Source organism: Hemicordylus capensis, chromosome 6 (genome assembly GCF_027244095.1).
Source record: "Hemicordylus capensis ecotype Gifberg chromosome 6, rHemCap1.1.pri, whole genome shotgun sequence".
NCBI classification, from domain to species: Eukaryota; Metazoa; Chordata; class Lepidosauria; order Squamata; family Cordylidae; genus Hemicordylus; species Hemicordylus capensis.
This window is the reverse complement of record NC_069662.1, coordinates 103,383,922-103,411,315: the sequence shown is the minus strand read 5'-3', so window position 1 is coordinate 103,411,315 and position 27,394 is coordinate 103,383,922. Positions and strand designations below refer to the sequence as shown.

Genomic DNA, 27,394 nt, shown 5'->3' with positions numbered 1-27,394 from the left:
AAATCCTCAATAGATGGTGAGGAGCTCCAAAAGGATCTCTCCAAACTCTGGGTAAGTGGGCAACAAAATGGCAAATGCAGTTCAATGTAAGCAAGTGTAAAGTGATACATCTTGGGGCAAAAAAACCCCAGCTTCACATATACACTGATGGGGTCTGAGATGTCAGTGACTGACCAGGAGAGAGATCTTGGGATTTTGGTGGACAAGTTGTTGAAAGTGTTGAATCCATGTGCGGAAGCTGTGAGAAAGGCAAATTCCATGCTAGGGATAATTAGGAAGGAGATTGAAAATAAAAATGCTTATATTTGAATGGCCTTATACAAATCTATGGTGCAGCCACGTTTGGAATACTGCATGCAGTTCTAGTCACCGTATTTTAAGGAGGACATTGTAGAACTGGAAAAGGTGCTGAAGAGGGCAACCAAGATGATCAGGGACCTGGAGCACCTTCCTTAAGAGGCAGAGCTACATCTTCTGGGGTTTTTTTTTGAAAAGAGGCAACTATAGGGAGAAATGATAGAGGTGTATAAAATTATGCATGGAGTAGAGAGAGTGGACAGCCACCTAATGGCGCAGCGGGGAGGTAACTTGACTAGGGAGCAAGAAGTTGCTGATTCGAATCCCTGCTGGTATGTTTCCCAGACGATGGGAAACACCTACACGATACAGGAAGATGCTGAAAGGCATCATATACTGCACGGGAGATGGCAATGGTAAACCCCTCCTGTATTCTACCAAAGAAAACCACATGGCTCTGTGGTCGCCAGGAGTTGACACCAACTTGACGCACAACTTTACTTTAGAAAGAGTGGACAGAGATAAATTGTTCTCCTCTCTCACAACTCTAGAACCAGGGGTCATCCCATGAAACTGAAGGCCGGTAATTTTAGGACCAAAAAAAGTAAGTACTTTTTGTAATGTAAGTAACACATAGATTAACACAAGTAATTAATCTATGAAATTCTCTGCCACAGGATGTGATGATGGCCACCAGCTTGAATGGGTTTAAAAGGAGCTTAGACAAATTAATGGAGGACAGGTCAAATCAATGGCTACTAATCTCGGGGCTATAGTCCACCTCCAGACTCAGAGGCAAGATGCCTCTAAATAGCAGTTGCATGGGAGCAACAGCAAGAGAGAGGGCATGCCTTCACCTCTTGCCTGTGGGCTTCTCAGAGGCATCTGGTGGGCCACTGTGTAAAACAGGATGCTGGACTGGATGGGCCTTGGGCCTGATCCAGCAGGGCTGTACTTACGTTCTTATTAAGTGCAATAGTACCTGTCAGCTCTGCCTTCATCACCACACATTCAGGTGAAGCCCTGCAAGGGAAGCCTAAGCATGTAGGCTCCTCCTGTAGACTTTCACCTAACCATGTAGAGGTAACAGGGTGTGTGTGTGTGCACGCACACATGCGTGTGCAAAATCCCACTCCCTAAACACTGAAGGAATGAACAGGGCTATGAAGAAAGTGATGTTTACATTTAACTAAGAGTGCATATCTACTGCTTATTTGAATTATCATTTAGGAATGCTATACAGCCAGCTACGTCTTGACATTCTTGTAGTATCCACATATAAAGATCTCTCTTTTTCATTTTTCCAATAAAAAGGTTAATACCTCTTAGAGCCTTCACCACTTTGTACTCTACACAAAAGACTTCCAAAAGAGGCCTTGCACTTCTCAACAAGTTGCAATCTCAAGAGGAACTAATAAGGCTTCTCCTTATCGCACCAGTGATGGAGCCATCGACAAAAGCAAAAAGACAGAATGGCAACATCTAAAGAAGGAACAGTTCCACATTCTTTGCAGTCTATATATCCAGTTATGCAAGAAACCCTGAACTGCTTCTTCTTTACAAGTGTTTCTAATCAGCCTTCACAGTACTATTCCCATATCAGAAATATATGCAGACCTCTATCTTTGTATATTCATATAAAAGAGAATACACACTCACTCACTCATGGTGGTTTTGCATGATTGCCACTAAGCAGGTAAGTACGCATATGCTTCTAGCAAGCATGTAATGTGAAACCACTAAGCGCCAGTTCCTGCACCTCATTACCAAAAGTTTCCCAACTTCTGCAACCAAGATTTGAAGCTGTGTAATAGGTGGGGAGGGTCTTGGAAATGCAGCACAAGAATCAGTAGTGGCAGCTTCACAAGACATGCCAACTGGGAGCCCACACTCACTGGGAACTTCTAGTTCCTGCCTTACCTACTTAGTGGCAAACATACAAACCTGCCCTAAATAAAATGTATATAAAAAGGGACTTGATCTATATCTATTTCATGACAATATACATTCAAAAGTTTATGTTTGCTGGGGATAGGAAGAGGGATAAAGTACAAACAATGTATTTTTCTTGTACAACGGTTCACAAGCCAAGGTTTTCATGATTCCTTCTTCTTTCCATATGCTTGAAATTTTTATTTATGCAATTCTACCTAGAAAATGTGTCCGTGGGCCAGTTCGGATGAGCAGAAGCAATAAGGTCAAGGACATGCTGTAAGTGCACCCACCCTGATGTCACAGGACATGCTCTCAGGGAGTCCCTTAATCACATGAGGTGGGCAGTGTTCCCTCTAAGGCATATGCACATGCTCACATGTTTTTTTTAATGTCAGAGGCTTCACTCTGAATGCATGTGCACACACACTGCTTTGATACTGCCACCCAGAAAAAAGCCTCATTCTGCACACAGATAAAAAAAAAAAATTAGAGAGAACGCTGGAGGGGGCTGTTCATTTGATCACCTCTCTACATGTGTTCCAGAGTTTTGGAACACAAACAGAGAGGCAATTCACATGTGATTAAGGGATGCCTGAGTGTGCAGGATATCCTCTTGGCGTGTCCCTGTCCTTATCACATGTAGCAGGCAGTACTTGTCCAAACTGGCCCTATAATGTTCCAACAGTGGGAGCGAGGAGTAAAGTAAAGGTTAACACCATTTGGCACATCTTGCTACTAAAATCCTTCCAAAAGGCACCTAAGTTATTTGGGTTTCAAAATTAATGACAGATGGTGACTCAGTTCCTTAAGTTGGTGTCAGTATAATAAACTATTAAATAACACTCACCAAAGGGTCCTGCTATCCTGAGACCAGCCAGTGGATTGAAGGGGCTCAAAACTGCTCCAAGTGCTTTGATCCAGATAGGAATTGGTCTCTCATGTTCAGCATTGGAAGGCCTTTCTGGAAAACCCCATGGCTCCACTAATATCAGATGCTTTGCCCTGTAGATATAAAAAAGGTAAGAGGTTTTGTCAACAGCAGAGTATTTAAAACAGTACCTGTTATATTCTAGAATCAGCTCTACCTAGGTTATTATTTTCTTTAGTTTTCAGGAGAAAGTTGTTTTAGATGGCTCCTACTCTACATACGTCACCTTAAGTGGCACAGCGGGGAAATGCTTGACCAACAAGCAGAAGGTTGTTGGTTCGAATCCCCACTGGTTCTATATCGGGCAGCAGCAATATAGGAAGATGCTGAAAGGCATCATCTCATACTGTGTGGGAGATGGCAATGGTAAATCCCATCTGTATTCTACCAAGGGCACATCTTACTTTACATACACAGCAAAGGTTAGCTACTTGGTATTGTCATGCCCCCTATTCGAGGACACTGGAGAGGAGTGGGAGGTAGGTGACTTACTAGAAAGTGGGGGGGAGGGGGCGCGCCTGAGGAGGAGCAGGCCGGTGATGTGAATGGGGAGGTAATTGAGACAGGACAGGGCAAGTGTTTGGTGCAGAAGGGGCCAGCAGGGCTGGGTGATCTTTGGAGAGAAGGTTCAGGATCTGAGCCAGAGTTTGAATGGCCACTATCTCCTTGAGGACGCAGACGAGAAACAAGTTTATAAAGCTTCTGCTACAAAGGGTCCTGATGTTATTGCAGCTTTACACAACAACTTATCCTGTTTCTCAATCTTCTCTCCAATACTAGCATCTGGGAATACATACTTATATGAAGTCAGCTAACATAGGCTAATTCCAGATAAACTGAACTAATACATCTGTAATAACATAGAAGGGCTGAGATATAAAAAGCCTGATGTGTGCACAGATATCAGCTGCATATGTGCAAGGGGTGCATGCACTGGTAACCCCACTACCTCCACCAGGCGGCATCTCATCTTTCATCACACATGTTGCTCTGGAAGGTCTCCCAACCCTCAGGAGCCGCTTTTGAGAGCACACAAAGGACTGGAGAGGAATATGGGGACTGGAAAAATTCTAGTGTGTTCACAGAACAATGCACAGCCCTTTGGAATCCAGTTGATTAAAAAAATTACAAATATAAATATATTCTGCAATGTTCTTTAAATATCTGTCCATATTATTTTAAGAATAATCTTTAATGTCAGACAGTTTTGCCTAGAGCATTTTCATAAGAGATGCTTAAGCTGTTTTGAGTTTTCCACACGTACAAAATGCCACCACACTGGCCCACATCATGCATGGCTTTATGCTCATGTTCTCATGCTTTTAGAAATCTACTTATCTAGTTGTTAGATGAATAATTATACTGGTACAAGAAGTAACTGTGAACCAATGAATGCAAAGTTTTCCCTGTGCAACAACCAAGGTGGAGAACATTTTTAAGGGGTGGGGTCGGGGGGAATTACAGGAATTACAGAGGAGTAGTTGGCTGGTGAGAAGATAGCAGGAGCCGGATTGAATCTATGGCAGCTGGTGGGGGTGGAGTGTTGATTAAGTGCACGTGACTGCTGACTATAAATTGAGCAGCCTGTGCCGGGAACAAACTGCTGGAAACAACATGTCAGATCTGCTTGGAGCTTTTGTCGGAGAAATTGTGACTTTGGAATTTGGGCTTCTCACTTCTGTATTCCTGGTAAGACTGTTAAACCTGACTATTTAGCAGTAAAACTGAAACTTGAGCTACTGGCTATTGTGTCATATATTTCTGGCCAGCGTCTTTCGTTGAGTGACCTCTTGACAGGTATCACTTCATTAACTCCTTTTAACTAGCATAGTCCCCATACAGAAGGAAAAATGTACACATCAAGGGTAGATTTTGTGTTGTCAGCATTACATCATGCTTATGTGGTAAAGTGTGCTGTCAAATTGATTTCAACTCCTGGCGCCCACGGAGCCTTGTAGCTTTCTTTTGGTAGAATACAGAAGGGGTTTACCAGTGCCTCCTCCCGCGCAGTGTGAGATGTTGCTTTTCAGCATCTTCCTATATTGCTGCTGCCCGATATAGGTGTTTCCCATAGTCTGGGAAACGTACCAGCGGGGATTCGAACTGGCAACCTTCTGCTTGTTAGTCAAGAATTTCCCATCTGCGCCACTTACATAACCATTTATAATTGTGCAACCTAATATATTCATTGGGTTTGTCCATACCTTACACTTCAATGCATGGTTATAGATAGCTCTCATGATACTAGGCGATATATACTCATGCATACAAATGGCCACAGCTAAGAACAACTTAGCAGCAAAGTAATAGAAAGTTTAGGGCATGAACGACTAAAAAAACCATAGTAGAATATCACAAGAAACTGAAATTTATCTTGTGATATTGCAATTATGGTAATCACTACCATGACCAAATGTGACAAGATCACAAATACTATATTAATCTCACTATTGGCATATTCTGGAATAAAATGTGTAGTCCTTTAGTCACTTAGCATCATGCAATGGTTTAAGATACAGTGCATTATTATGAATCAGACTCTGTGTCCACTGAGATACAAGAAGGGCTTGATTTGACTTTCATCCCAATTGGATGCAATTGGATACTAACCTTTCTGCAAAAAGAATCACTGGGTGCTATGTGAATTGTGATATATCACTCCTCATGTTCCACTTCCATGTTTCCCTCCCATCCCCAAGGCTTGCATAGTATTACAGAAGGTACAGGCATTTGCATAATTTGCCTGTACATAATTCGTGCCCATTAAAAAAAAAAAGGATAAAAAGACGAACCCTCCTAGTTAATTTGTTTCCAAAATCAACGGGGCTAACTTCCTAGTAAACACTGTTAAGATTAGGTTGTAGCTTCATTTGAACGTGAATATACTACTGTTCTATTTGTACTTCTCCACTAATTATCTGTGGATTAGCATATTTCATTCTAATAGAATAGTATTGCTGAAAAAGAGTTAATTCACAAGTTCACCACTATTAGGCTTACTAGCCATGTAGTACCCTCCCAGATTATAAACGTAATCCTCATCAGTGTTCCCTCTAATTTTTTCATCTGTGTGTGGAATGAGTTTTGTTCTGGGCAGCGGTATCAAGACAGTGTGCGCGCGTGTGCATTCAGAATGGGGTCTTCCTGATTCAACCTGAGCAGGATCTAAAATTAACTGAGCGGACATCAAAAAACCTGTGAGCGCACGCACATATGCACACCTTAGAGGGAACACTGATCCTCATACTTTCATTATGGATACACAACTGTTAAGTCTGATTTTATATAAAATTCTTATATATTACACACACTGTATATATTCATATTCCAATAACTTTAAATAATATTACATTCCAGATATTTTCCAATTCCACATATGACTGCAGCAGTTACATAAGGCAGGCTTGCATTCAGTGGCATTTAAGTAAAAGGTCAATCTATATCCAAAACAATTTTTCTATCCCTCTTAAACTTAGTTGTTCTTAAGCAAAAGGAATGGTATTTGTTTATTTTAATGAAAACTGCAACCCACTTAACAAATATTTGTCTTCCAGTTCTTCAGAATTTGTGAATGTTCTGGTTTTCACATAGTAGAATCTGGCTAGATGCATTCATTTCTTTAAAACATGACAATCCAAAGAAACAGCACAGTATACCATTGTGTTTTAATTTCAAAAAAATGGCATATTTATTCCATCCCAGGAGATTACACACTAGAAACTAGAGGATTAATCTAACTGTTTTTGAAGAGATCCACCCCTCAATCTTGACTATCCCCAACAGTTAGGATTGTGCAGAGAATGCTACCTTGAAGGGAAAATAGATTATTGGTTACTGGATACGGATGAACTGAGGTCCATGCTATTACCAAGTCTGTGCACATTTATAGCAAATACTGTTGCCAAATGCATTTTGAGACCATCACACTAGCAGCCAGGCTATTTGCACATAATAAGCAGCTGAACAGTGTTTCAGAGAAAATCTTTTACTACAGAAGATTAAGTAGTAAGGAAATACAGCATTGTTTTGTTAATATATGTACAGTAAATACATGGAAAGCCATGGACAGAAGCCCAGTTCTGTGACAACTCTTCCCACTTCCAACTCTTCCCCTTCTCTCTTATTTATGTTAATAAAGCTGTAATGTAAAATAATGTTAATAAAGCTTTATGTTAATAAAGCTGTAAAAAAATAAAACAAATGTGTTAAATAAATACATAATAGATACTGGGCCTCAGCTCTTTCACTAAGAACACTACTCCTCATCACCTTTTCGGTTCGCATCTGTCATCTGTCACTACTTTCTCCATCTCCCTTTCCATTCTCTTTGATGGTTCTGTTCTGTAGTCATGCTTAAATCCAGCTCATTATCTTAATATGTAAAATGGGAAAGAGTATATGGTGTAATAATCTTGCTAAGGAACTGAAATGAGCTTCCCTTCAGACACATTAGAAACTGCCAACATGCCTCGGAACTAGTCAATGTGACATGTTTGTGTAAAAATCATAGTGGGGGCAGGCAGATGCCCACATAACACCTTAGACAAGCACACCATATATTCAGGAAGCAAGCCATCCCTGCATATAAAGCCAGAGGCACATTGGCAAATTTGTGAACTGGAAGCACCATATAAACTGTCACATGCAGGTGCCATGTGAAGAGACACAACACTACAAGGGGAGTACAGTTTGCATTTCGGTTTAAAGGTAATCTAATTATGAAGCTAGTTTCTCAACCATGCCCTATTTGAAGCTAAATAATAGAGAACTTTGTCTAATCCGACTGCTTCATGCTGCACACATTTATGCAAGATATACTGTACTATGTTCTGTACTATGTTCTACTGTCAAACCAAAGATACTTATAACAGAACCTCTAAATAAGATACAGGAAGAACTTCCATTTATATATCATTGTTAGATACCTTGATGGGTACTTCAGTGAGTAAGCAGCTGCCAGGAATCCACCCAGGTTATGTCCAAGCAAAATCATCCTGTCCAACCCTATTTTCCGTCTCCATTCTTCAATAGATTCTACAAACTGTTTTTCTGCTACTTCTGCATCAGTGTCAAACAGTGGTCTACTACTGCGTCCAAATCCTAAGAGATCAAACGCATACACGGTCCTATTTTCACAAAGGTCTTCAAAGTTCAGAGCCCAAAGTCCAACACCTCCTCCAAACCCATGGAGGAGAACAAGTGGAGTTTTCTGTGAAAGGTTCTGAGAGAATGTTAGCGTCCATATTTTATTTCCATTGGATATGAAGACATATTGTTTACTGTATGAACTTGTGATACCTGAAGGAAGACAGACAAACCTTATATTTTATTATTAGAAACAATTTTACCTAATTATACAATTATACTAGCTAGTTCCATGAAGCATAAGGGCCAGCTACTCCCAATCCCCATATGGCATCTTACAGCACAACCAGAATGGCAGGAGCAGTGCCTGCAAAAAAGGCAACACAATTACATCTTGAACACTCACATGGGCAGCATAGCCTGTGTATAACCCTTAAGATTTACTTGGTGCATTTTTGCAAGTTATTTTAATTCCTTTTCACTTGTTTTGTTTTCTACAGCGGTAGATTTTATTTCTGTCCTAAAAGTCAGAGTGTGCTTCCCTTATTTAAGTAGAAAAATATCTAGAAATGAAATGATTTTTTTTAAAAACCAAAATGATTCTGATAGTAAAGTAGGTGGCAGGAAGCATAATGGTGCAAGATTTCTATCAGGATCAGTCATGCAGGAATGTTTGCCTCTTTAATGAGTTACGAAGCTTTTGTGCAAAAATATTAGAAAGCTCAGCACAAATAGCATCAATGCCTGCAGGCAGTGCTGTTTCCACTACAATATCATACAAATATCAGTAGCAGACTTCTCAAGAATTGTCAGTCTGGAGCACCCCTAATTAATTTTGTGCCCTGCATAACTTGGAACCTGTTCAATTGTAATGGGGGTGGGGGCAGGAAGCAGCCCAGCAAATGTTTCATATACTCCTCTCTCTCACCCTATAAAAAAGGTCAGCTGTACTTTGCTAACTTGAATGTTGTATCTTCTTGATAAACACTTTCATTCTTTCTAGGGTCAGACTAGATGGTAAAGATACCACACTAGAATGTGCTAAAACCACGTTCATTACTTTTTATATTTCTTTCCTCAAGCCCAGAAGGGGCAAGGACACAGGAGGCATGTCAGAATGAGATTTCTTACCGAGGATTGAATAAACTTGGGAGGAGGAGATTCAGTGACACTGTGGTGAGCAACCATGAGCTTCTGGTACAAATAACTAACATGGACATGCCTTTATTTGTTTTTTGTAAGGCAGTGAGCAATCTGACATATCTAGCAATCATTTTAAAATTCAAGATCAAATAAATATTACAATTATGGTTCTTTTTACAAGAAATTGGATTTGCTATTGTTTTAGCACAGCAAAAAGACTAGTAAAGTTGTACAATGCTGAAAATACCCTAAAAATTATACTACTTGTATTGTTCATTCATTGGACCAGAATAAATCAATCTGTGGCTGTATCTGTTGCTAGGCTCTTGTAGCAGCTTACAGAAGACTTTTAAAAATAGCAATTACATAATAAAATCAGTCGGATTTAGCACAATTAAGCAGTAAGGCAGATAAAAGTCCAGCGTAAAATGAGTCAAAACCTCATTGAGATATGCCTTGCAACATACCTCAAGTAACTGAAGCAGTTTGTGCCTTATCCCAAGTGGGAACCCCAATTTGGGCTTCATTTCTACATGTTTATCCTAGAAGAGACAATATCTCAATAAGGAGGTAATAACTACCCTGCCATTTTAAGAAACAATCTGGAAGGGGACAATGTTCCCTCGGAAGACTATAGGAAAGCTATAGTGCTACTTGTGCTCTGTCTAGACCTGAGATGTAAACCAAACTTCCAACTCACCGCTGAAAATAGCAGGCTGGTGAATCAACCAAAAGTAAATTTACTTGCAAGCAGATATCCAAGTCTGCTGTTTAAAATACCAAGCTACTGCACTTCCCTGCAAGTAAATTCACTTAAGGGAAAGCTCCCCAGCTGCAGCAATATATTTGCTGCTCAGCTTGTCTCTTGTTCCCCTGCCAACATTTTATGTGTACCACACAAATGCATAAAGACCAGCAGAGGAATTAATGAGAAACAAAAGACAAATAACACAACATAAAGTAAAGGCAAGGTGCACAGATACCCTTAGATGTTTTTTAAAAGACAGATACCTACATTGTTAGATATTTTTTTAATTACACTATAAAGTGTAAGAGTGCTTACATTTCAACATTTTCTCTTCAGCATCTTTAAGATGCACTAGTGATGTAGGACACCATGCAGGTAGCCAACTGGAAAGCCATCCTGACCTAGAGAAATAAGAATGAAAATGGTATCAGCACATTAATGTTACTAGTTATGCAATGATCAAGTGATTTACTAAAATGACAACTCCCAGTAAACTTTGTGACTTCATTATGGAGGTGAAATAATCCATCTTATTTATTATTTCTCTGTGTAAACCGCTTTGGAAACTTTTGTTGAAAAGCGATATATAAATGTTGCTGTGGAGGTTGTGGAAAACCCAAAATGTAATTTAAGCATAGAGGCTACACACATGGCTGGCTCTGGCTCTTCCAGAGGGAACGCCAGGGAGGGTGTGGAAAGAAGGAGTGGACAGATGATCAGAGCAGAGCGCACTAGAGAGAGAGCTTTCAGTCTTAGTTCTTTCTTGTACGTGATTACCTTTTGCCACGAGCGCAAACACATATGAAAAGGGAGGCTTGATAAAGTGACTGCAGATAGCAAAGATTAATAGATTGTATCAAAAGAAAAGCTGACAGTCGTTCATTATTCTGCAACTGATGGGATATGGAACTTCCTCATATTCTGTATATAGCAGTCAACATACTGCACAAGGGAACACGGGCACCTGTGTGCATGTAAGCACTGCTGATGGGGCTGCACTGCAGGGCAGTAGAGCTCCCTCATAAGCATTCTATGAACCAGGGTGGATTTGATTTAAATCAAACTGATTTAAATCACGATTTAAATCACTAGCAGGGTGGATAAAAATAAAAAAAATCCGATTTAAATTAAAAAAATCCAATTTTTTTGATTTCAATTGGATTTTTTTTATTTTTATCCACCCTGCTAGTGATTTAAATCGTGATTTAAATCGTGATTTAAATCAGTTTGATTTAAATCAAATCCACCCTGCTATGAACACAGTTGTGTGATATGACACCCATTATTTCCAATGGGTTTTGTGTCACACAACTGCATTCACAGAGCGTGGCTGCGATGCAGTGCATCTCAGTCACTGGTGCTTATATGTGCACTTACATGTGCTCCAGCCACCCAAATTCCCTTGTATAATATGTCAACCAATACGCACATTGTTCTAACTCAAAGCTTAAGAATATCATTACTTTCAGAATTATTCCATATATATCCTGCCTTTGTTCCATCACAGAATTCAAGGTGGTTTCTCATTCAAACACTGATAACAAGCAAACTCAATTAGCTTCAGCAGATCATTGTATTGCTTGCCTTCAGTCCATTCCCCACAATCTTAAAAAAATAAAAATAAATTAAATTTATAAAGCTTCTGCTACAAAGGGTCCTGACGTTATTGCAGCTTTACACAACAACTTATCCTGTTTCTCAATCTTCTCTCCAATACTAGCATCTGGGAATACATACTTATATGAAGTCAGCTAACATAGGCTAATTCCAGATAACCTGAACTAATACGTCTGTAATAGCATAGAAGGGCTGAGATATAAAAAGCCTGATGTGTGCACAGATATCAGCTGCATATGTGCAAGGGGTGCATGCACTGGTAACCCCACTACCTCCACCAGGCGGCATCTCATCTTTCATCACACATGTTGCTCTGGAAGGTCTCCCAACCCTCAGGAGCCGCTTTTGAGAGCACACAAAGGACTGGAGAGGAAGATGGGGACTGGAAAAATTCTAGTGTGTTCACAGAACAATGCACAGCCCTTTGGAATCCAGTTGATTAAAAAGAAATTGCAAATATAAATAAATCCTGCAGTGTTCTTTAAATATCTGTCAATATTATTTTAAGAATAATCTTTAATGTCAGACAGTTTTGCCTAGAGCATTTTCATAAGAGATGCTTAAGCTGTTTTGAGTTTTCCACACGTACAAAATGCCACCACACTGGCCCACATCATGCATGGCTTTATGCTCATGTTCTCATGCTTTTAGAAATCTACTTATCTAGGTGTTAGATGAATAATTATACTAGTACAAGAAGTAACTGTGAACCAATGAATGCAAGGTTTTCCTTGTGCAACAATCAAAGTGAAGAACATTTTTCAAAGGGGTGGGGGGTGGAGAGTATAAAGAAAATAGATACTGTACATGGAGCCAGTTGGGGGGGGCAGGGTTTGGGGGCCTCCTGGCCCCTGGAAGTTCCAGAATGACCTACGCGAGTGCATGGGACATTCTGGGGAGCACCCTCCAACACGGGGAGGCTTGTTGTAGCTCCCCGGTCAGGAGGCTACTCATGAGTTGCTGCAGCATGGAGCTGCGGCACGGTGACACGTGATCAGAAAAACGGCGTTAGCGGAGCACATGCTCATAGCACTAGAATTCAGGCTCACCCAATGAAAGTGATTGGCAGTAGATTCTTCTTCATGCAACACTTTATTGGCTTATGGATCTTGCTGCAGATGTAGCCATTCTTAATGACTGGCTTAGATGGCTTTAAAAGGGGATTTGTCAAGTTCATGGAAGAGAGGTTTATCTACTGCTATTAGCCAAGATTGCTAAATGGAACCTTCAGAATTAGAGGCAGTGTGCCAGTGAATATAAACTGCTGGTGCATGGCAGGTGGGAGGGGGAAAGAAGAGGTCAAGATTTTTGCCTCCATGCCCTGCTTTTTGGCTTTGAAGAAGCACCTGGCTGGCAACCGATGGAAACAGAATGTTGGGCTAGATAAGCCCTTGGACTGATCCAGCAAGACATCAGCAAGGTGATCTGTAAGCTTGCAGAAAAATGCTACAGAGGGAAACAATCGCTGCCCCCAAATGCTCTTATTGCACATATGTTACTTCAGCTCCAAGATTTACCAGCAGACAAAATGAAGTCACACGGACCTGACTCAGGAGGGAGGGAGTTGGACAGACAGGGACCACTTCATCCCCAGCTTGAGGCAAGCCAAAGACAGGCACTGAGGTGAACTCTACTCAACCTACAGAGTACCTGGGCTAACTGGGTTTGTGGTGGCCCTGTGAGTTCACACTCAGAGTGGGATCTGCTGCCGGAGGAAGAGAGCAAAAGAGAAAGAAGTCTCATTCCTCCCTCTACTTATTGAGAATGATCACATATGCATTTATACATTATTAAAGCTGATTCCGAGCTATCCTGAAAGAAATAGTAAGTTAACATTATAGTAGCATGCAAGAGAACTGAGTTAGGTCCCCAATGCAATAGCGTGCACGCAAAAAGAATCAAACTATACAATTCAAATTAAATACAATATTTAAACCATATCTAAGTAAAATACAAGATAAAACAAGGGAACATCAAACCCCACCTATGGAAACTAAATAGTTTCAGTTCTTCTTTCAGAATTAGAAGGAGCTACCCATGAATACCTGCAGCTTCTCCTTCCTAGGCTAACTGCCAAATCATCCCACCAATGCATAAGCTCCTTTCATTTCAGCAAACCTGAGCTGATGGAGAATTTTGAGAATTAAATTGCGTGTGACATACTAAACTGAACTACCTTTTCTCCCCTCATGAATGTCAACACAAGATTCTTGAATGTTTTACCTCATAGCTTTTGTCAGCTGTGCATGCTGAAAATCCTTTTAAAAATTTCTAACGCAGGCAAGGGCATTAGCAACACAAACAGAAATTTCTCAAACATGCCTGAGTAATAATCATGCAATTGACTATGCTGGAACAGAGAAAACAAAGTCCATTGCTCATAGTCATAAATTTTTACTTCCTGCCATCCAAACATACAAAATACAGAATTTGTACTACTGGAGAGGATGCTAGAGCCCTTTTCTTCAGACATAAAATGCTGCATTTGATGGTAACTCATTTTAAACTAACAATATATGAAAGAATTTTCCAAGCAACTGACGTGCTGCAAAAGCATACAACAACTCTCCAATTAAAGCACAACAGTTAAGTGCATTATTTTAAACTACCGTAGTTATTTTAGGCCCGTTAAATAACGGGCGCTAGGAGAGTTGTGTGCTCCAGGCCCCCCACCGCCATTCCCCCTCCCGCCGCCGCCAGCCTCCATGCTGCGGCCGGTCTCCCCGGCCGGGCAAGGGCCCCAAGGTCTTCCCCCTGCCCGGCTTCGGCGGCGCCGCCAGGCCTCGGCAGCGGCTCTGCCACCACCTCGGCCGGCTTCCCCCGCCGCCTCTTCCCCCCGCCTGGCTTCGGCGGTGCCGCCAGGCCTCGGCCATGGCTCCGCCGCCACCTCGGCAGCTCCGCGTCCTCTGGCCGAGGCAGTGGCTCTGCCGCCGCCTCGGCCGCCTCTTCCCCCGCCTGGCTACGCAGCGGCCACTTCTCCTCGGCCGCCGCTTCTCTTTCTCCCGTCCATCATGGCCGCCTGGTCCTGGCGGTCGTGTCTCCCTCGGCGTGTTCTGGGCATGCGCTCCGCGCATGCCCAGAACAGCCGAGGGAGACACGGACGCATGCCAAGCTCTTTATTATATAGGATACCAATTTCATTTTCACACTTGGAGAAGAGGATGACAAAGATAAGACAAAAAGCATCTCTCACTAAGGTGGCACAACAGGAATACAACTTCTTCTACTGTAAGAGCTAACAGTTCCACATACCAACTAAAGAGCATATTAAGTGGTGCATCAAAAGTTAAAGGATGCATAATCAAAGATTGTATCAGCTTACATCTTTCATATTCAGGCCAACTTAGATTCAGATCCCACAATTACTGCAGTGTCTGATGTGGAGTTGTCTAGCAACTCCTCTTATGCGGCTAGGCTGGATGAGTTTGTGACTCTTGTCCTGAGGATGTGGCCAAGCTGCTTAGAGAGGTGCAGCCTACCACCTGCTCTTGCCCCTCAAAACATGGCTTAGACTACCAGGCAGGGGGGTTGTTGTAGAAGGCCTGGAAGAGATTATAAATGCTTCCCTGAGGGAGGGAATGATGAGTCCTTACCTTAAGGAGGCAATCATCAGACCTCTTCTGAAAAAGCCTGCACTGGATCCCTCAAAGTTAAGCAACTATAGAACTATCTCCAACCTTCCGTTGATGGGTAAGGTAAGGCTCCAGGCAGTCTTGGAGGAAACGGATGATCTAGAGCCATTTCAAACTGACTTTCAATGGGCTATGGGGTGTAGACTTGGTTGGCTTGATGGATGATTTCCAATTAGGAACTGACAGAGGGAGTGTGACTCTGTTGGTCCTTTTGGATCTCACAGTGGCTTTTGATACTATTGACCATAGTATCCTTCTGGAGTGTCTGAGTGGGTTGGAGATGGGAGGCATTGCTTTGCGTTGGTTCTGCTCCTACCTCTCAGGCAGATTTCAGATGGTGTCCCTTGGAGATTGTTGCTCTTCAAAATCTGAACTTTCATATGGTGTGTCTCAGGGCTCTATACTGTCTCCAATGTTTTTGTGGTTTTTTTAACATCTACATGAAACCATTGGGAGAGATTATCAGGAGATTTGGCGCAATTAGTATGCTGATGAAACCCAAATCTATTTCTCCATGTCAACATCATCAGGAGAAGGCATAACCTCCCTAAATGCCTGCCTGAAGGCAGTGAGGGGCTAGATGAGGGATAACAAAATGAGACTGAATCCAGATAAGACGGAGGTACTTATTGTGCGAGGTCGGAACTCTGGAGATGATTTTGATCTGCTGGTTCTAGATGCAGTCACACTTCCTCAGAAGGAATAGGTACGCAGTCTGGGGGTGCTTCGGGACCCAAATCTCTCCCTGGTATCCCAGGTAGAGTCAGTGGCCAGAGGTGCTTTCTATCAGCTTTGACTGATATGCCAGCTGCGTCCATTTCTTGAGATGAATGACCTCAGAACAGTGGCACATTTGCTGGTAACCTCCAGACCTGACTACTGCAATGGGCTCTATGTGGGGCTGCATTTGTACGTGGTCTGGAAACTGCAGTTGGTACAGAATGCAACAGCCTGGTTGGTCTCTGGGTAATCTTGGAGAGACCATATTACTCTTGTATTGAAAGAGCTACACTGGCTACACTGTTAAGTTCCGGGCAAAATACAAGATTCTGGTTGTAACCTATAAAGTCCTAAACAGCTTAGGCCCTGGGTATTTGAGAGAACATCTTTTTCGCCATGAACCCCACTGCCCACTAAGATATTTAGGAGATATTCGTCTGCAGTTGCCTCTGGGTCATCTGGTGGCTACTCAGGCTTTCTTTATTTCTGCCCCGAGGCTTTGGAATGTGCTCCTTGCTGAAATAAGAGCCTCTCCATCTCTGATAACTTTTTAAAAGGCAGTTAAGACACATTTGTTTGCCCAGGCTTTTAATTAGATTTACAGTTTTTAAAATTGAACACAAAGTCAAACTATTAAATTATTTTAATGTTTTAACATTTTTAATTTTGTTTCAGTTTATGTTGTTTTGTTGTAAACTGCCCAGAGACATAAGCTTTGGGTGATATACAAATGTCTTAAAGAAATAAATACTTCACCAATATATCATCACAGCCCGTGGTGCTATGTCAGCAGTGGAAACAGCAATCACAGGGAGCATGACTGGCAACAGCTCACTTCACTTACACAGCATCCTGGCTGACTGGCACCTGAACTATACAGGACGACCTTGATATTCATGGGAGTTCTGTTCCTGGCTGCTACCGCGGATATAGAAACCATGAATATCGAGTCATTGGGGGCTATGGGATCGTGGGGGTTAGGTTCCTGGTCATGGGGAAAATCACAGAAAATTGCCAAAAACTGGCCAATTGGGTAGGGGGGATGGGGGAAAGCTACCTACCATGCTTTGCTGCTCTCTCTAAGTCACACTGTGCCCCAGGATGCCCCCAAATCAGCGAAAAAATGCTGTTTTTTTAAAAAAAAATTCTTTAAAAGGAGCCATTTTGGGGCTGCAAAACACAAAATGGCGGCCAGAAATGACCTCCGCAGTCATTTCTGGCCACCCCGACCTGCAGATATGCAAGGTTCGTGTGGTTTTTTCTTTCTTTCTCTTGTATGCCGGGGCTGGGTATCTTACCTGACTGTGGAAACAGGAATCCGCAGATACAGAGGCCCTCCTGTGTCAGCAGAAACCACATGCCTCACCTTCAGTGTTCCCTCTAACAGGGATTCCCAGATGTTGTTGACTACAACTCTCAGAATCCCCATGCAAAAGCCACTGCAGCTGGGGATTTTGGGAGTTGTAGTCAACAACGTCTGGGAATCCTTGTTAGAGGGAACACTGCTCACCTTCCATTGTAAGTTATTAAAATGCAATTGCAGATATCCTTACATCCATATGGTGAGAAAGAAACATTGGTCTTACCTGTGAAGGGTTCTTTTTTGCAGTGTCTGAGTTCATCCTATATCCTGGGTTGTATTCCAAATCATGCCTCAGGAGACAGGAAATAGAATTCAAAACCTTTGCCCTATGTCCGGTAGAGATGTGCATGGAACCACAGAAGCGTGGTCCGGCACTGGGGGGGAGTGTCTCTTTAAGGAGGGGTGGTAATTCCCCCCCGCCGCCGCTCTTTTCTCTCCAGCGCTGGTGCTTTTTAAAGTCTTCTTGGGGCGGCAGAGTTCCTCCCTGCCACCCCTGCCCCCGTCGTCGTCCTTCTAAGCCATAAACGGAGAACAGCTAGTGGCGTGCATGCGCCCTGCGCGGTGCGCGCCTCCGCTGCTGGCGCGCGCCTCCGCTGCTGGCGCGCGCCTCCGCTGCTGGCGCGCGCCTCCGCTGCTGGCGCGCGCGTCACATAATATATGCGGCGCGCGCCAGCGTCGGAGATGAATGCGCACGCTGCGCAGGGCGCATGCATGCCGCTAGCTGTTCTCTGTTTATGGCTTAGAACAGGGATTCTCAACGTGTGGGTCCCCAGATGTAATTGGACCAGCTCCCATAATTCCCAACCAAAGGCCACTGGGGCTGGGGATTATGGGAGTTGAAGTCCAATAACATCTGGGGACCCACACGTTGAGAAACCCTGGCTTAGAAGGACGACGGCGGGGGCAGGGGCGGCAGGGAGGAACTCTGCCGCCCCAAGAAGATTTTAAAAAGCACCAGCACCGGAGGGGGAAGAGCAGTGGGGGGGGGGAGAAGTACTACCACCACCCCCTAAAGAGACACTCCCCCGCCCTTCCGAACCTCCGGACTGCTGGACTTCCGAACTGGTCCAGAGGGCTTTTCAATTGTGCCCGAACCGAACCATGCACACTACTAATGTCCGGTAGTTAGGTAGGAGGCGCCAGGAAAACCCCAGTTCCAGACTGTCGAGCCAGGTCTTTGTAGAGCTATAAACTGAAAAACTTCTACGGTGCTAAGTAGATAGAGAGAGCAGATCTGGTTAAAAGGAGAAATCAAATGAAATGAGGAAGGATGCAGGCAAAGAGAAGAAGAAGCATTAAACCACAGGCAAACTACCTCCCACTACTGTACCCCCATCCTTATGGCAGTGAAGTCTGCGGGCGGGGTGGATGAACTCAGACACTGCGAAAAAGAACCCTTCAGAGGTAAGGCCAATGTTTCTTTTTCCACAGTTGTCTGAGTTCATCCTATATCCTGGGACATACCCAAGCCGTATAAAAGGACAGGGTGGGGAAAGTGGACTATCAGACTACTTGCTGTAGTACCATGCAGGCCATGGCCACTTGAGCGGAAAGAAATGAAGATACACTTTAACCAATGGAGAAATAGATGCCCGAAGGCTGTCTAACGATAATGTAGAGGGAGCATTGGCTGAAAGAGCTGCCGAATACTGGCACTGCAGGTTGAATGAGCCATGATTCCCCCTGGAGATGGAAGGTTGAGTGTTTCGTATGCCAGGAGTGTTTCGTATGCTCCGATCCCTTTGGCCAGAGTCACCTAGGTGGACTTTTGTCCTAGGGATTTAGGGAGAAGGAAAACAAAGAGAGAGAGACAGAGTTGCTCTGGGGCTTGGGCGTTTCAGACAATTTCGAAGCGCCCTGAGAATGTCTAGTGTGAGCCCTAATGTTTTCCTTTTAGATGTTTTGGCTCCAGACAAATCTGGTAACACAACCTCTTTCGACCTGTGCAGTGTGGAGTTATGCTTAGGAACAAAGGTGGGCTCCAGTTGTAAGATGACGGCCTCAAGAGTAAAGGAGCAAGGTTCCTTGCATGTTGAGAGGGTGTCCAGGTCGGAGACCCTGCATGCCAAGGAGCTGGCTACCCAAAACAATACTTTGTACAACTGAATCCTTAGGGAAGCCTTACTGAGGGGTTCAGAAGGGTGGCGTGTGCGGGCATTTAGGACCTGTTGAATTCCCAGGGCGGAAGAATATGAACAGGTGGAGGAGCAAGATTAGTTGCCCCTTCTAGAAACTGCCTGAAGAGGGAGTGAAGGGAGTGAGACCCAAGATTGTCAACTGTAGGACAGATGCCAATGGGAGACTAGTCTGTGGAAAGGGTTGGCGCGAAGACCCATTCCTATGACTCCTTGGGGGAACGATGGGACCTTGGGTATCCTTAAAGAGATAGAGGAAGGGAGTTATCTGCGAGCCCATCTGGAAAAAGGCATCCCTCCTGGTTTGATAGATCCTGTTCAAGGAGGGTCTTCTCGATGCCAAAATGGTGGATTGTACCTTCCTTCTGTATCTTGCCCGATACAGCAAGGTACGCTCACCCTCCATGCGTATAGTTGGTGCCATGTCAGTTCTGGATGGAGCGCCGCGCCCTGTGAGAGTAGTTCTGGGTGGAAAGGAAGAGGCCACAGTTTCCTGGAGGAAAAGGAAAACCAGATTCACAAATCACGGTCTTTTTGGCCAATGGGGAGCAATGAGGATTACATTTGCTTTTTTCCAAGATCAGTTTTGCATTACTCTGCTAGGATGACAGTCAGAAGAAAAAACCTACAGTAGGCCGGGAAACCAGGGTGGCAGTGAGCAGGCCAGTCACTTCTGCTAGTGGTGAGTGGAATTGGTGACAAAAAATGATATCGATGGCGGTAGGTTGCTGACGCAAAAAAGGTCTCCTACTGCGGGGGAGGACTTTGTATGACCTGATGGAAGCCCTCTGTGTGCCGTGACCATTCTGCTGGGCCTGTGGAATGGGAATTTAGTCAATCCACCATCGGTAGGTTGCCCCACTGGGGCATTCTGCTGCAAGCGAAGCAAAGTGCATTTCTGCCTAAGAGGATAGTAGTTTGGATTCCCTCATCCTTCTGCGAGACCTGGTGCCTCCCTGATTCATCTTGTGAATTTATGCTGCTACATAGTCTATGCGATTAGCACATGTTGGTTCAGTACAGGGTGGCTGAATTATCTTGAGGGCTAGACATATGGCTCTCCGTACTAATGGACTGAGCTCCATGATATCTGGTGGGGTGACCCCACTCCCTGGGTCGGTTGATGGATGCAGTGTGTTCCCCATCCAGCTAGACTTGCATCTGTAGTAATAACTATCCCGTTCAACGGTGTGAGGAGTAGGCCTTGCCATATCGCTGGAGAGACCTGCCAGTTTAGAGAATGTCACACTTCGTCAGCAGAGGAAGAAGATGAGTTTCTGGATGACAGCAGATTAATTTTGCCATCTTGTTCCGGCATTATGTGGTTAGTGAGGTAGTTTCCAGTCGGGTGTCGAAGATGGCTTCCAAATGTAAGAGAGGTCGTGGAGGGACTAAAAGGCTTTTCTGGTCATTGATCATGAAGCTGTAGGGCTCAGAAAGTGTAGTGTGTGATGTACATCACTGCAGTTTTGGGAGATGGACACTGATCGGATTCGGAGATCATCTAAATGCAGAAGGACAAGAAGTGTTTCCTTCCACCTGCATTTTGTCTATTATGTTACCATAAACTTGGTGCAGAACCTCGTAGTGGAAAACACACCGAATGGCATGGCTTGTACTGGTAATGCTGGCCGTGGGAGTGGAAAACTGAATATCTGTGGGGGATGGGGACATGGAGGTATGCCACCGAGAGGTTTGTGGAAGCCAAAAATCTCCTGTTTACAAGCCACTTCCTCAATTGTGTGGAAGGATTCTATCCAGAGGGGTCTGTTTGTATGTGAAGGTTCAGCCTCTAGAGGTCTAGACTGCCCTCCATGAGCTGTCCTTCTCTTGAACTAGGAGTAGGATGAAGTAAATCCCCCTGAGGAAGTGTCAGAGTAGGGATGGTTCGATGGCCTGAATCTGGAACAGATGCTGTATCGCTAGATACCTCTGTCGCCTTGTTGCTGGATTCCAGGATGAAGAGGTGCAAATATAGAGACTGTGGGCTACGACTCTGGGACCCAGGCGCCTGATGTCGAGTGTCTCCCTGATGTCACAAGAAGGCGAGAGCTGGCCTCCAGCAGGAAGGAGTCATTGTTTCCTACCATGTAGGAATCCGGATCTGAAAGGTTGTCCCAGGGCCTGGTTCCTGTTGTTTCCTCTGAAGCATTGTAGTTGCTGGCCCTTCTGTTGCCCTGGAGTTGTTACCGAATGGTCAGAGCTCTCAGGGGAGTTGACTGAGTACCTTTGGAGGGCTCTGTAGGGATGAGAATTGCTCGATGAAACACTTGCCTGGACAGCTGTACTCCTGTCTGGCTACCAGCAATGTTTGTTTGTGTTTTGTTTCTTTTCCTTTTGTCCCTAGACTCAACCAATACAGGGTCCGAGGAATCTCTGAAGAGACTGGCCCCAGAGAATGGAAAATATGCCATAGTTTGGATTAGTGGTCCACTTTCCATCTTAGTAACCTGAGACAGGGCCTCGTAACTACCCCTGCTGCCATAGAGCTAGATGTGTGCAGGATACATTCCCGGCTAGAGGCAGCCACGAAGGATGCTACCTTCATATCTTATAATACCCTACCTACATTGTTTGTTCTTGGTGGGGATGTCGGTGACTGCCTTTACAACCAATGCAGGACCCTCATGTGCCTGCATAAAGAAACGTGAAATTTCTTACCTTCTGGAATCTTCAGTGGTTCATCCCCTCTTATTCACGGGGTTATCTGAAACCAATCGTGCCACTGGGAAATCTACAGTGGAAGACACTAGTGAGGCTATAACATCAACATCAATAGCACTTACATTTATATACCGCTCTATAGCTGGAGCTCTCTAAGCAGTTTACAATGATTTTAGCATATTGCCCCCAACATTCTGGGTACTCATTTTACCGACCTCGGAAGGATGGAAGGCTGAGTCAACCTTGAGCCCCTGGTCAGGATTGAACTTGTAACCTTCTGGTTACAGGGCAGCAGTTTTACCACTGCACCACCAGGGGCTCTGTTAGGGAAATTTAGGGAAATGACCCCTCTCATTTTGGGGAACGACCCCTCTCATTGAGCTAGAGTATTGCCCTTTTGATGAACAGTGGGCAGTACATTAAACTCAGAGCGAAATGCAATCTGTAAGCCACGAATGAAATGCAGGGGAAGCTGCATGTCCTGTTGATCCTCAGCAAGAGGAATTATACTCACAGACCCTGCAGGCACTGGGGGTCGCTCTGGTAATCTCCCCTCTGTAGGCGCGACTGGGTTGGCAGTATTTGGAGCAGCTGGCTGGGGTGCGGGAGGAATGACTGGCGAACCGGGTTCACCCTCCCCCTGTGGTATGCCAGTCTGTGTAATCGCGGGCGTACATAGATTGCCTGCCCACACCGCCGAGAATATCACTCCCTGGAGCCCTTGAAGAAGGGTGGGCAGTAAAAATCGCAGAAGCCATTGACAGCTAACAGCCTGCTGGGGAGGCGTTTGCTCCAGGGCGCCACCAAAGGCTTGCTCTTTTTTCTGTGGCGTTTTGCTTTTCTTCGAATGCCTCAGCATTCGGAGGGTTTCAAGCCCTCTCCTTTGAGATAATTGGCCTTCTAGGCTGCCCTCTTTGAGTAAAAAACTCTGCCTCCGCCAGAGTGGGAGCTGCGTCCGGCTCGCTAAAGGCGATAAGGAGGAGGAGGGCAAGGAAAACGCTGCTGAATCGAGTGGCGAAGACGAGCGTGAGCATTTGCCACCGTGTGGGTGGAGATTGCGGAGTTTTGCTGCTGGATTCCTTTTTTGGTGTGTGTGTGTGGGGGGGGGGGGGTTCTGCAGAAAGGGAGTCTCCCAAGAGGTCCCCTCCCCTGTAGAAGCAGGCTCCATAGGAGCAGGGAGGGGGCAAAACCCAAAGTAAAACAAACTACAAAACAAGCTGAGCCAAAAGGACCAATATATTGTAAAGTAAACTGCTTAGCTTAGCTCAAGAAAAAAACACCAAACAGCAAAAACTCCCTTCTAAGCATTGCCCACCAAGGAGAACAAGGGAGGAAGGGTGGGGGGAGAAAAAAGTAAGCAGCAAACCAGCCTGAATGCATTAGATAGCAGAGCTCTCAGAAACGACGCAACCTGAGGCGAGACAGGAAGGAACAGGGGTCTTCCTGGCGCATCCTACCTAAATACCAGACATTGGGCAAAAGTTTTGAATTCTATTTCCTGTCTCCTGAGGCATGATTTGGAATACAACCCAGGATATAGGATGAACTCAGACAACTGCGGGGGGGGGGGAATGTTTGAGAGAAGCAGAACACACCAACATTGCTATGGAAATACAAGAACTGATGCAATGTACAAAACTGGCATCAAAGAGAGTCCTTTAAATTCACAAGCTCAAAAATGAGGCAAAATACATATACAGGTTATTTTTAACACAACTTATAATATTATAAGACAAGGCTTGATAAATCCCTGTCTTTATCAGGGAGCCATGGCACCTAGAAATGTAATGGCGGTGCCTAAACTAGGATATTCAGAGGTAGATTTATTTAATAAAATCCCTATTTGTCTCAGGCAGCCTTGTTTCTGTTCTAAGGAGGTTAGTTGTAAAGGGGATAAAGATAATTCCATTTACACTCTCCCTCCACAATGCCCATCAGTAAGTCCCAGTAATTTTGTCAAGTGTCCTTTGTCTGGCTCCTAAATTTTGGGGTTGGCTCCTAGATCCAAAGAAAAATTGTCAAGGTTTGTATTAAGGATATGCTGAAACGTGATTTAGCTGTCTGAATTGCTGGCACCTACTTTTAAAGCCGAGCGCTTACACAGCCCCTTTAAAGCAGAGCAGGTCCGTAACTGCTCCTCCTCCACTTGCTGACATCCCAGCGTTCCCCCCTGCTATGCCCACGCACCAGTGGGGCATCTCCCAGCTGCCCCTGTGTGAGCTGACATGCATATGGCCTCTGTGCATGCGCAGAAGCCATTTGCATGGTCAGTAACCATGCTGACCACACAAGTTGCCACCACTCTCTTCTGCTTTAAAGGGGCTGTGTAAAGGGAAGTGCCAGCAATTTGGACAAATCACATTTTGGCACATCCCCAAGTTTGTATTAAGACACAGATTTAATCATATGTATCAGTCAAATCACTTTCATTTTTAGCTGAAGAATGCATGACAGCAAACCAGTGCACCCTCTTTTTTGGAGCCTAGCAAGACAAATAATAAAAGTGAGCAGGCAAAGAGAAACTGATCCCATGGCTCAGCAGCAAGTCTCTGGAAAGGAAGGAGCTACCCTGATACCCAGGATGGGGACAGCTCCTTGTCCTGAATTACGAACACAAAAGTTAACTCTGAAATTACAGTACATGGGTAATTTGAGCTGATTGCACTATGCCTAATTCAGTCATTTAAAAAAATAAATAAATCATACACGCTGCCTTATATTTAAAAATAACGCCCCCCCCCAACAGTTGTTTATCATGTTACTGCTGGTGGGTATCTGATTTTGACGCTCTATCATACTGGGCTTCATTTCTCATGGTAGGTACACTTAATCCTCTTTTGTTAGTTTATCTTTAAAATGAATCAGTGGGTTATAGTTCCCGGCACTGGAGAAGGGAGGGAGCTACTGCACAATATTTCTAGGAAGCATGCTGTACCCTAGCTGTTCCATGACACCCTTTGGCAGATGATTGCAAGACGTTGCTACACTAGGTCAGAGGTAAAAACAACACTTTCCTCGTATAGCTACTGCCTCTCGAACTTTGTATTGAGAAAATATAACATTTGATTGATTCAAGTAAAAATAATAAATAAACAAATTCTGCCACTCAGGCTCGCTTGAACATACAACTGGAGAATTACATTGGCCCTTGACATGCCAAATACTTGCACAAGCTTGTAAATAAGACAGCCATCCATAATGCTTTTCTCTTGTTTTAAAGAAGGGAGAATTCTCAGCCACCATAAAATTAGGAGCAATTTCTGCATGTTCAGGCATAAAGGATGTCTTCCATGGTACTGATATCTGGAAATCAGTGATGTGTCACTTAAAATAGCAGAGGGTTGCTTCCTGATACAATATATAACTTTTTATGTGTATAATGTGCCTGCCTGCTGCTTCCTATGTCACATATTTCTTCCTTGCATTTCCTAAGGTTGTATTTCAATTGTACTCAAACTCACAGGTTATATGAATTCTTTTTCAAGAGTTGCAAGATGATACTACAACCAAATGTGGGACAAAGTCACAGCTGCTCTGAAAGGCATAGTAGGTCGAAATGGAAAGCTATGCTCTCTACCCACTATATTCAGCCTGTTTGCAAAGACTGTTACAGATCCACACAAAAAGACTCCGGGTTAAACCCCAAAGTGTCCTTCAGTGCAGAAGGCAGATACTCAGAGGTGTGGGTTTTCCATTAAAAAAATTGAATTGGGAAATTTCTCAGAAATATTAACTTATAGTGGGCTTTAAAAGGAAGGGAAGACTGGCAAAAGTCACCCCCATCCCACTCAAGCGATAGCACACCAGTAGTTTGGACTCACACTGCTGCATGTGCAAGTATGCAATGCTAATCCAGATGTCAGCCAATATAATTTTAGAAACTGTAAAGATTTCCACCAGAAAAATAAGGTATGGGAAATTTTTCTACCCATATTTCTGCAGCTGCTGATCATGGAAGGGCGTCATTATGCCTTGTCTAGAGCCTGCATGAGAAAAGATCCAAAAATATCCTTGGCTTGCACAAGCAGATGCAAGAAAACTGCTATAAAACCTACACTCTAGCAATGGGTAAACTCTTGCACAAGTGTTCACCACCTTAGTTCCTGACAGGCAGGGTACCATTATATTGCATGTATATGGTTTATTACAATAAAATATTAATAATAAATAAATGGCTCACATTACTGTGCTAGTGGAGATTTTTCTTCTGTTCACAGATGTTTTGATCCAACCCAAAAGATATCCATACCCTCTTGTATCATCATATGAGATCAATCTGCAACCCCTTATTTAAGTTAGTTTCCTCATCCCACATCTCAAAGTAATCCAAAGTCATCATTTGCTTCCCATTGCCAATAAATCCAGAAGCCACAACTGATGGATTGTGTTCGCAGTATCTATATGCCCTGCTGCATCAAGGCCATGACCTCATGTGTCATGAGAGAAACAGCCTGACAAATTCCAAGACAATGCATAAAGATTAAAGTCCTCTCACATGATTGTACCACATCAGATTGCATATGGCAAAGGAGTCTGCCCTGTTTGAAAGTGCCTTCATGTGAATATCACACTATTCAAAAAGCTTACACATTGGAGAAACTTCATTCTCTTTAAGGAAGGAAGGATCACCACACGTTGATTGTATTAACATATGCAGCATGTAGAAGTGCTGCAGAATTTCCAACAAGAGAGGCCTCTAAGAACAGCTTCCTTTAGTTAATCAGAATGTCACTTGTGGCAATTATGAGTAATGGGATCTCTCTCTCTCACACACAAGCACATCTTTTAAAAAAATAATTACATAATGCACTCAACATTAGACAATTTCATTGCACTAATCACATAATATTCCATAGGAATCTTTCACAGGAGTTACTAAGAACATCCTTTTGGCTTTAAAGTAGGTTTTCTTGGATTTTTGGAAAACAAACAATTTGGCACAGGCTGCTGGAAAAAACCACACATACACCCCCCACACACACAAAAACCAAAACCCACCCCTTTTCAATTCCAGCAATCCCAAGAAATGTCTAATTTGAATAACTAAAGGCCAGGCTGAAAACATCTTTTTTGCTAGATGTGGCAATCTGTTTCTTTACTGGTCAGTTTTGGGGGCATGGCCACTTC

At 43.7% G+C, this 27,394-nt stretch overlaps 1 protein-coding gene and 1 long non-coding RNA gene across 3 annotated transcripts in view; one reads left to right on the top strand and one right to left on the bottom strand.

The window, feature by feature from the left end:
• ABHD5 (abhydrolase domain containing 5, lysophosphatidic acid acyltransferase) overlaps positions 1–27,394 on the bottom strand; it is a 44,101-nt gene that overhangs the window by 6,371 nt on the left and 10,336 nt on the right. The window contains exons 2-4 of the mRNA XM_053262517.1: positions 10,452–10,537; positions 8,086–8,458; positions 3,080–3,234 (exon numbers count right to left, since the gene is read on the bottom strand). Coding sequence (XP_053118492.1) covers positions 3,080–3,234; positions 8,086–8,458; positions 10,452–10,537 — 614 coding nt within the window. The remainder of the gene's footprint in view (positions 1–3,079; positions 3,235–8,085; positions 8,459–10,451; positions 10,538–27,394) is intronic.
• LOC128330147 (uncharacterized) lies at positions 847–26,507 on the top strand. 2 transcript variants are annotated; one of them, XR_008309982.1, is made up of 3 exons: positions 847–901; positions 1,612–9,421; positions 25,731–26,507. It is a non-coding gene; the product is annotated as an uncharacterized LOC128330147 (long non-coding RNA). The 2 variants fall into 2 exon arrangements; XR_008309983.1 differs by lacking the exon at positions 25,731–26,507 and adding an exon at positions 11,857–12,127.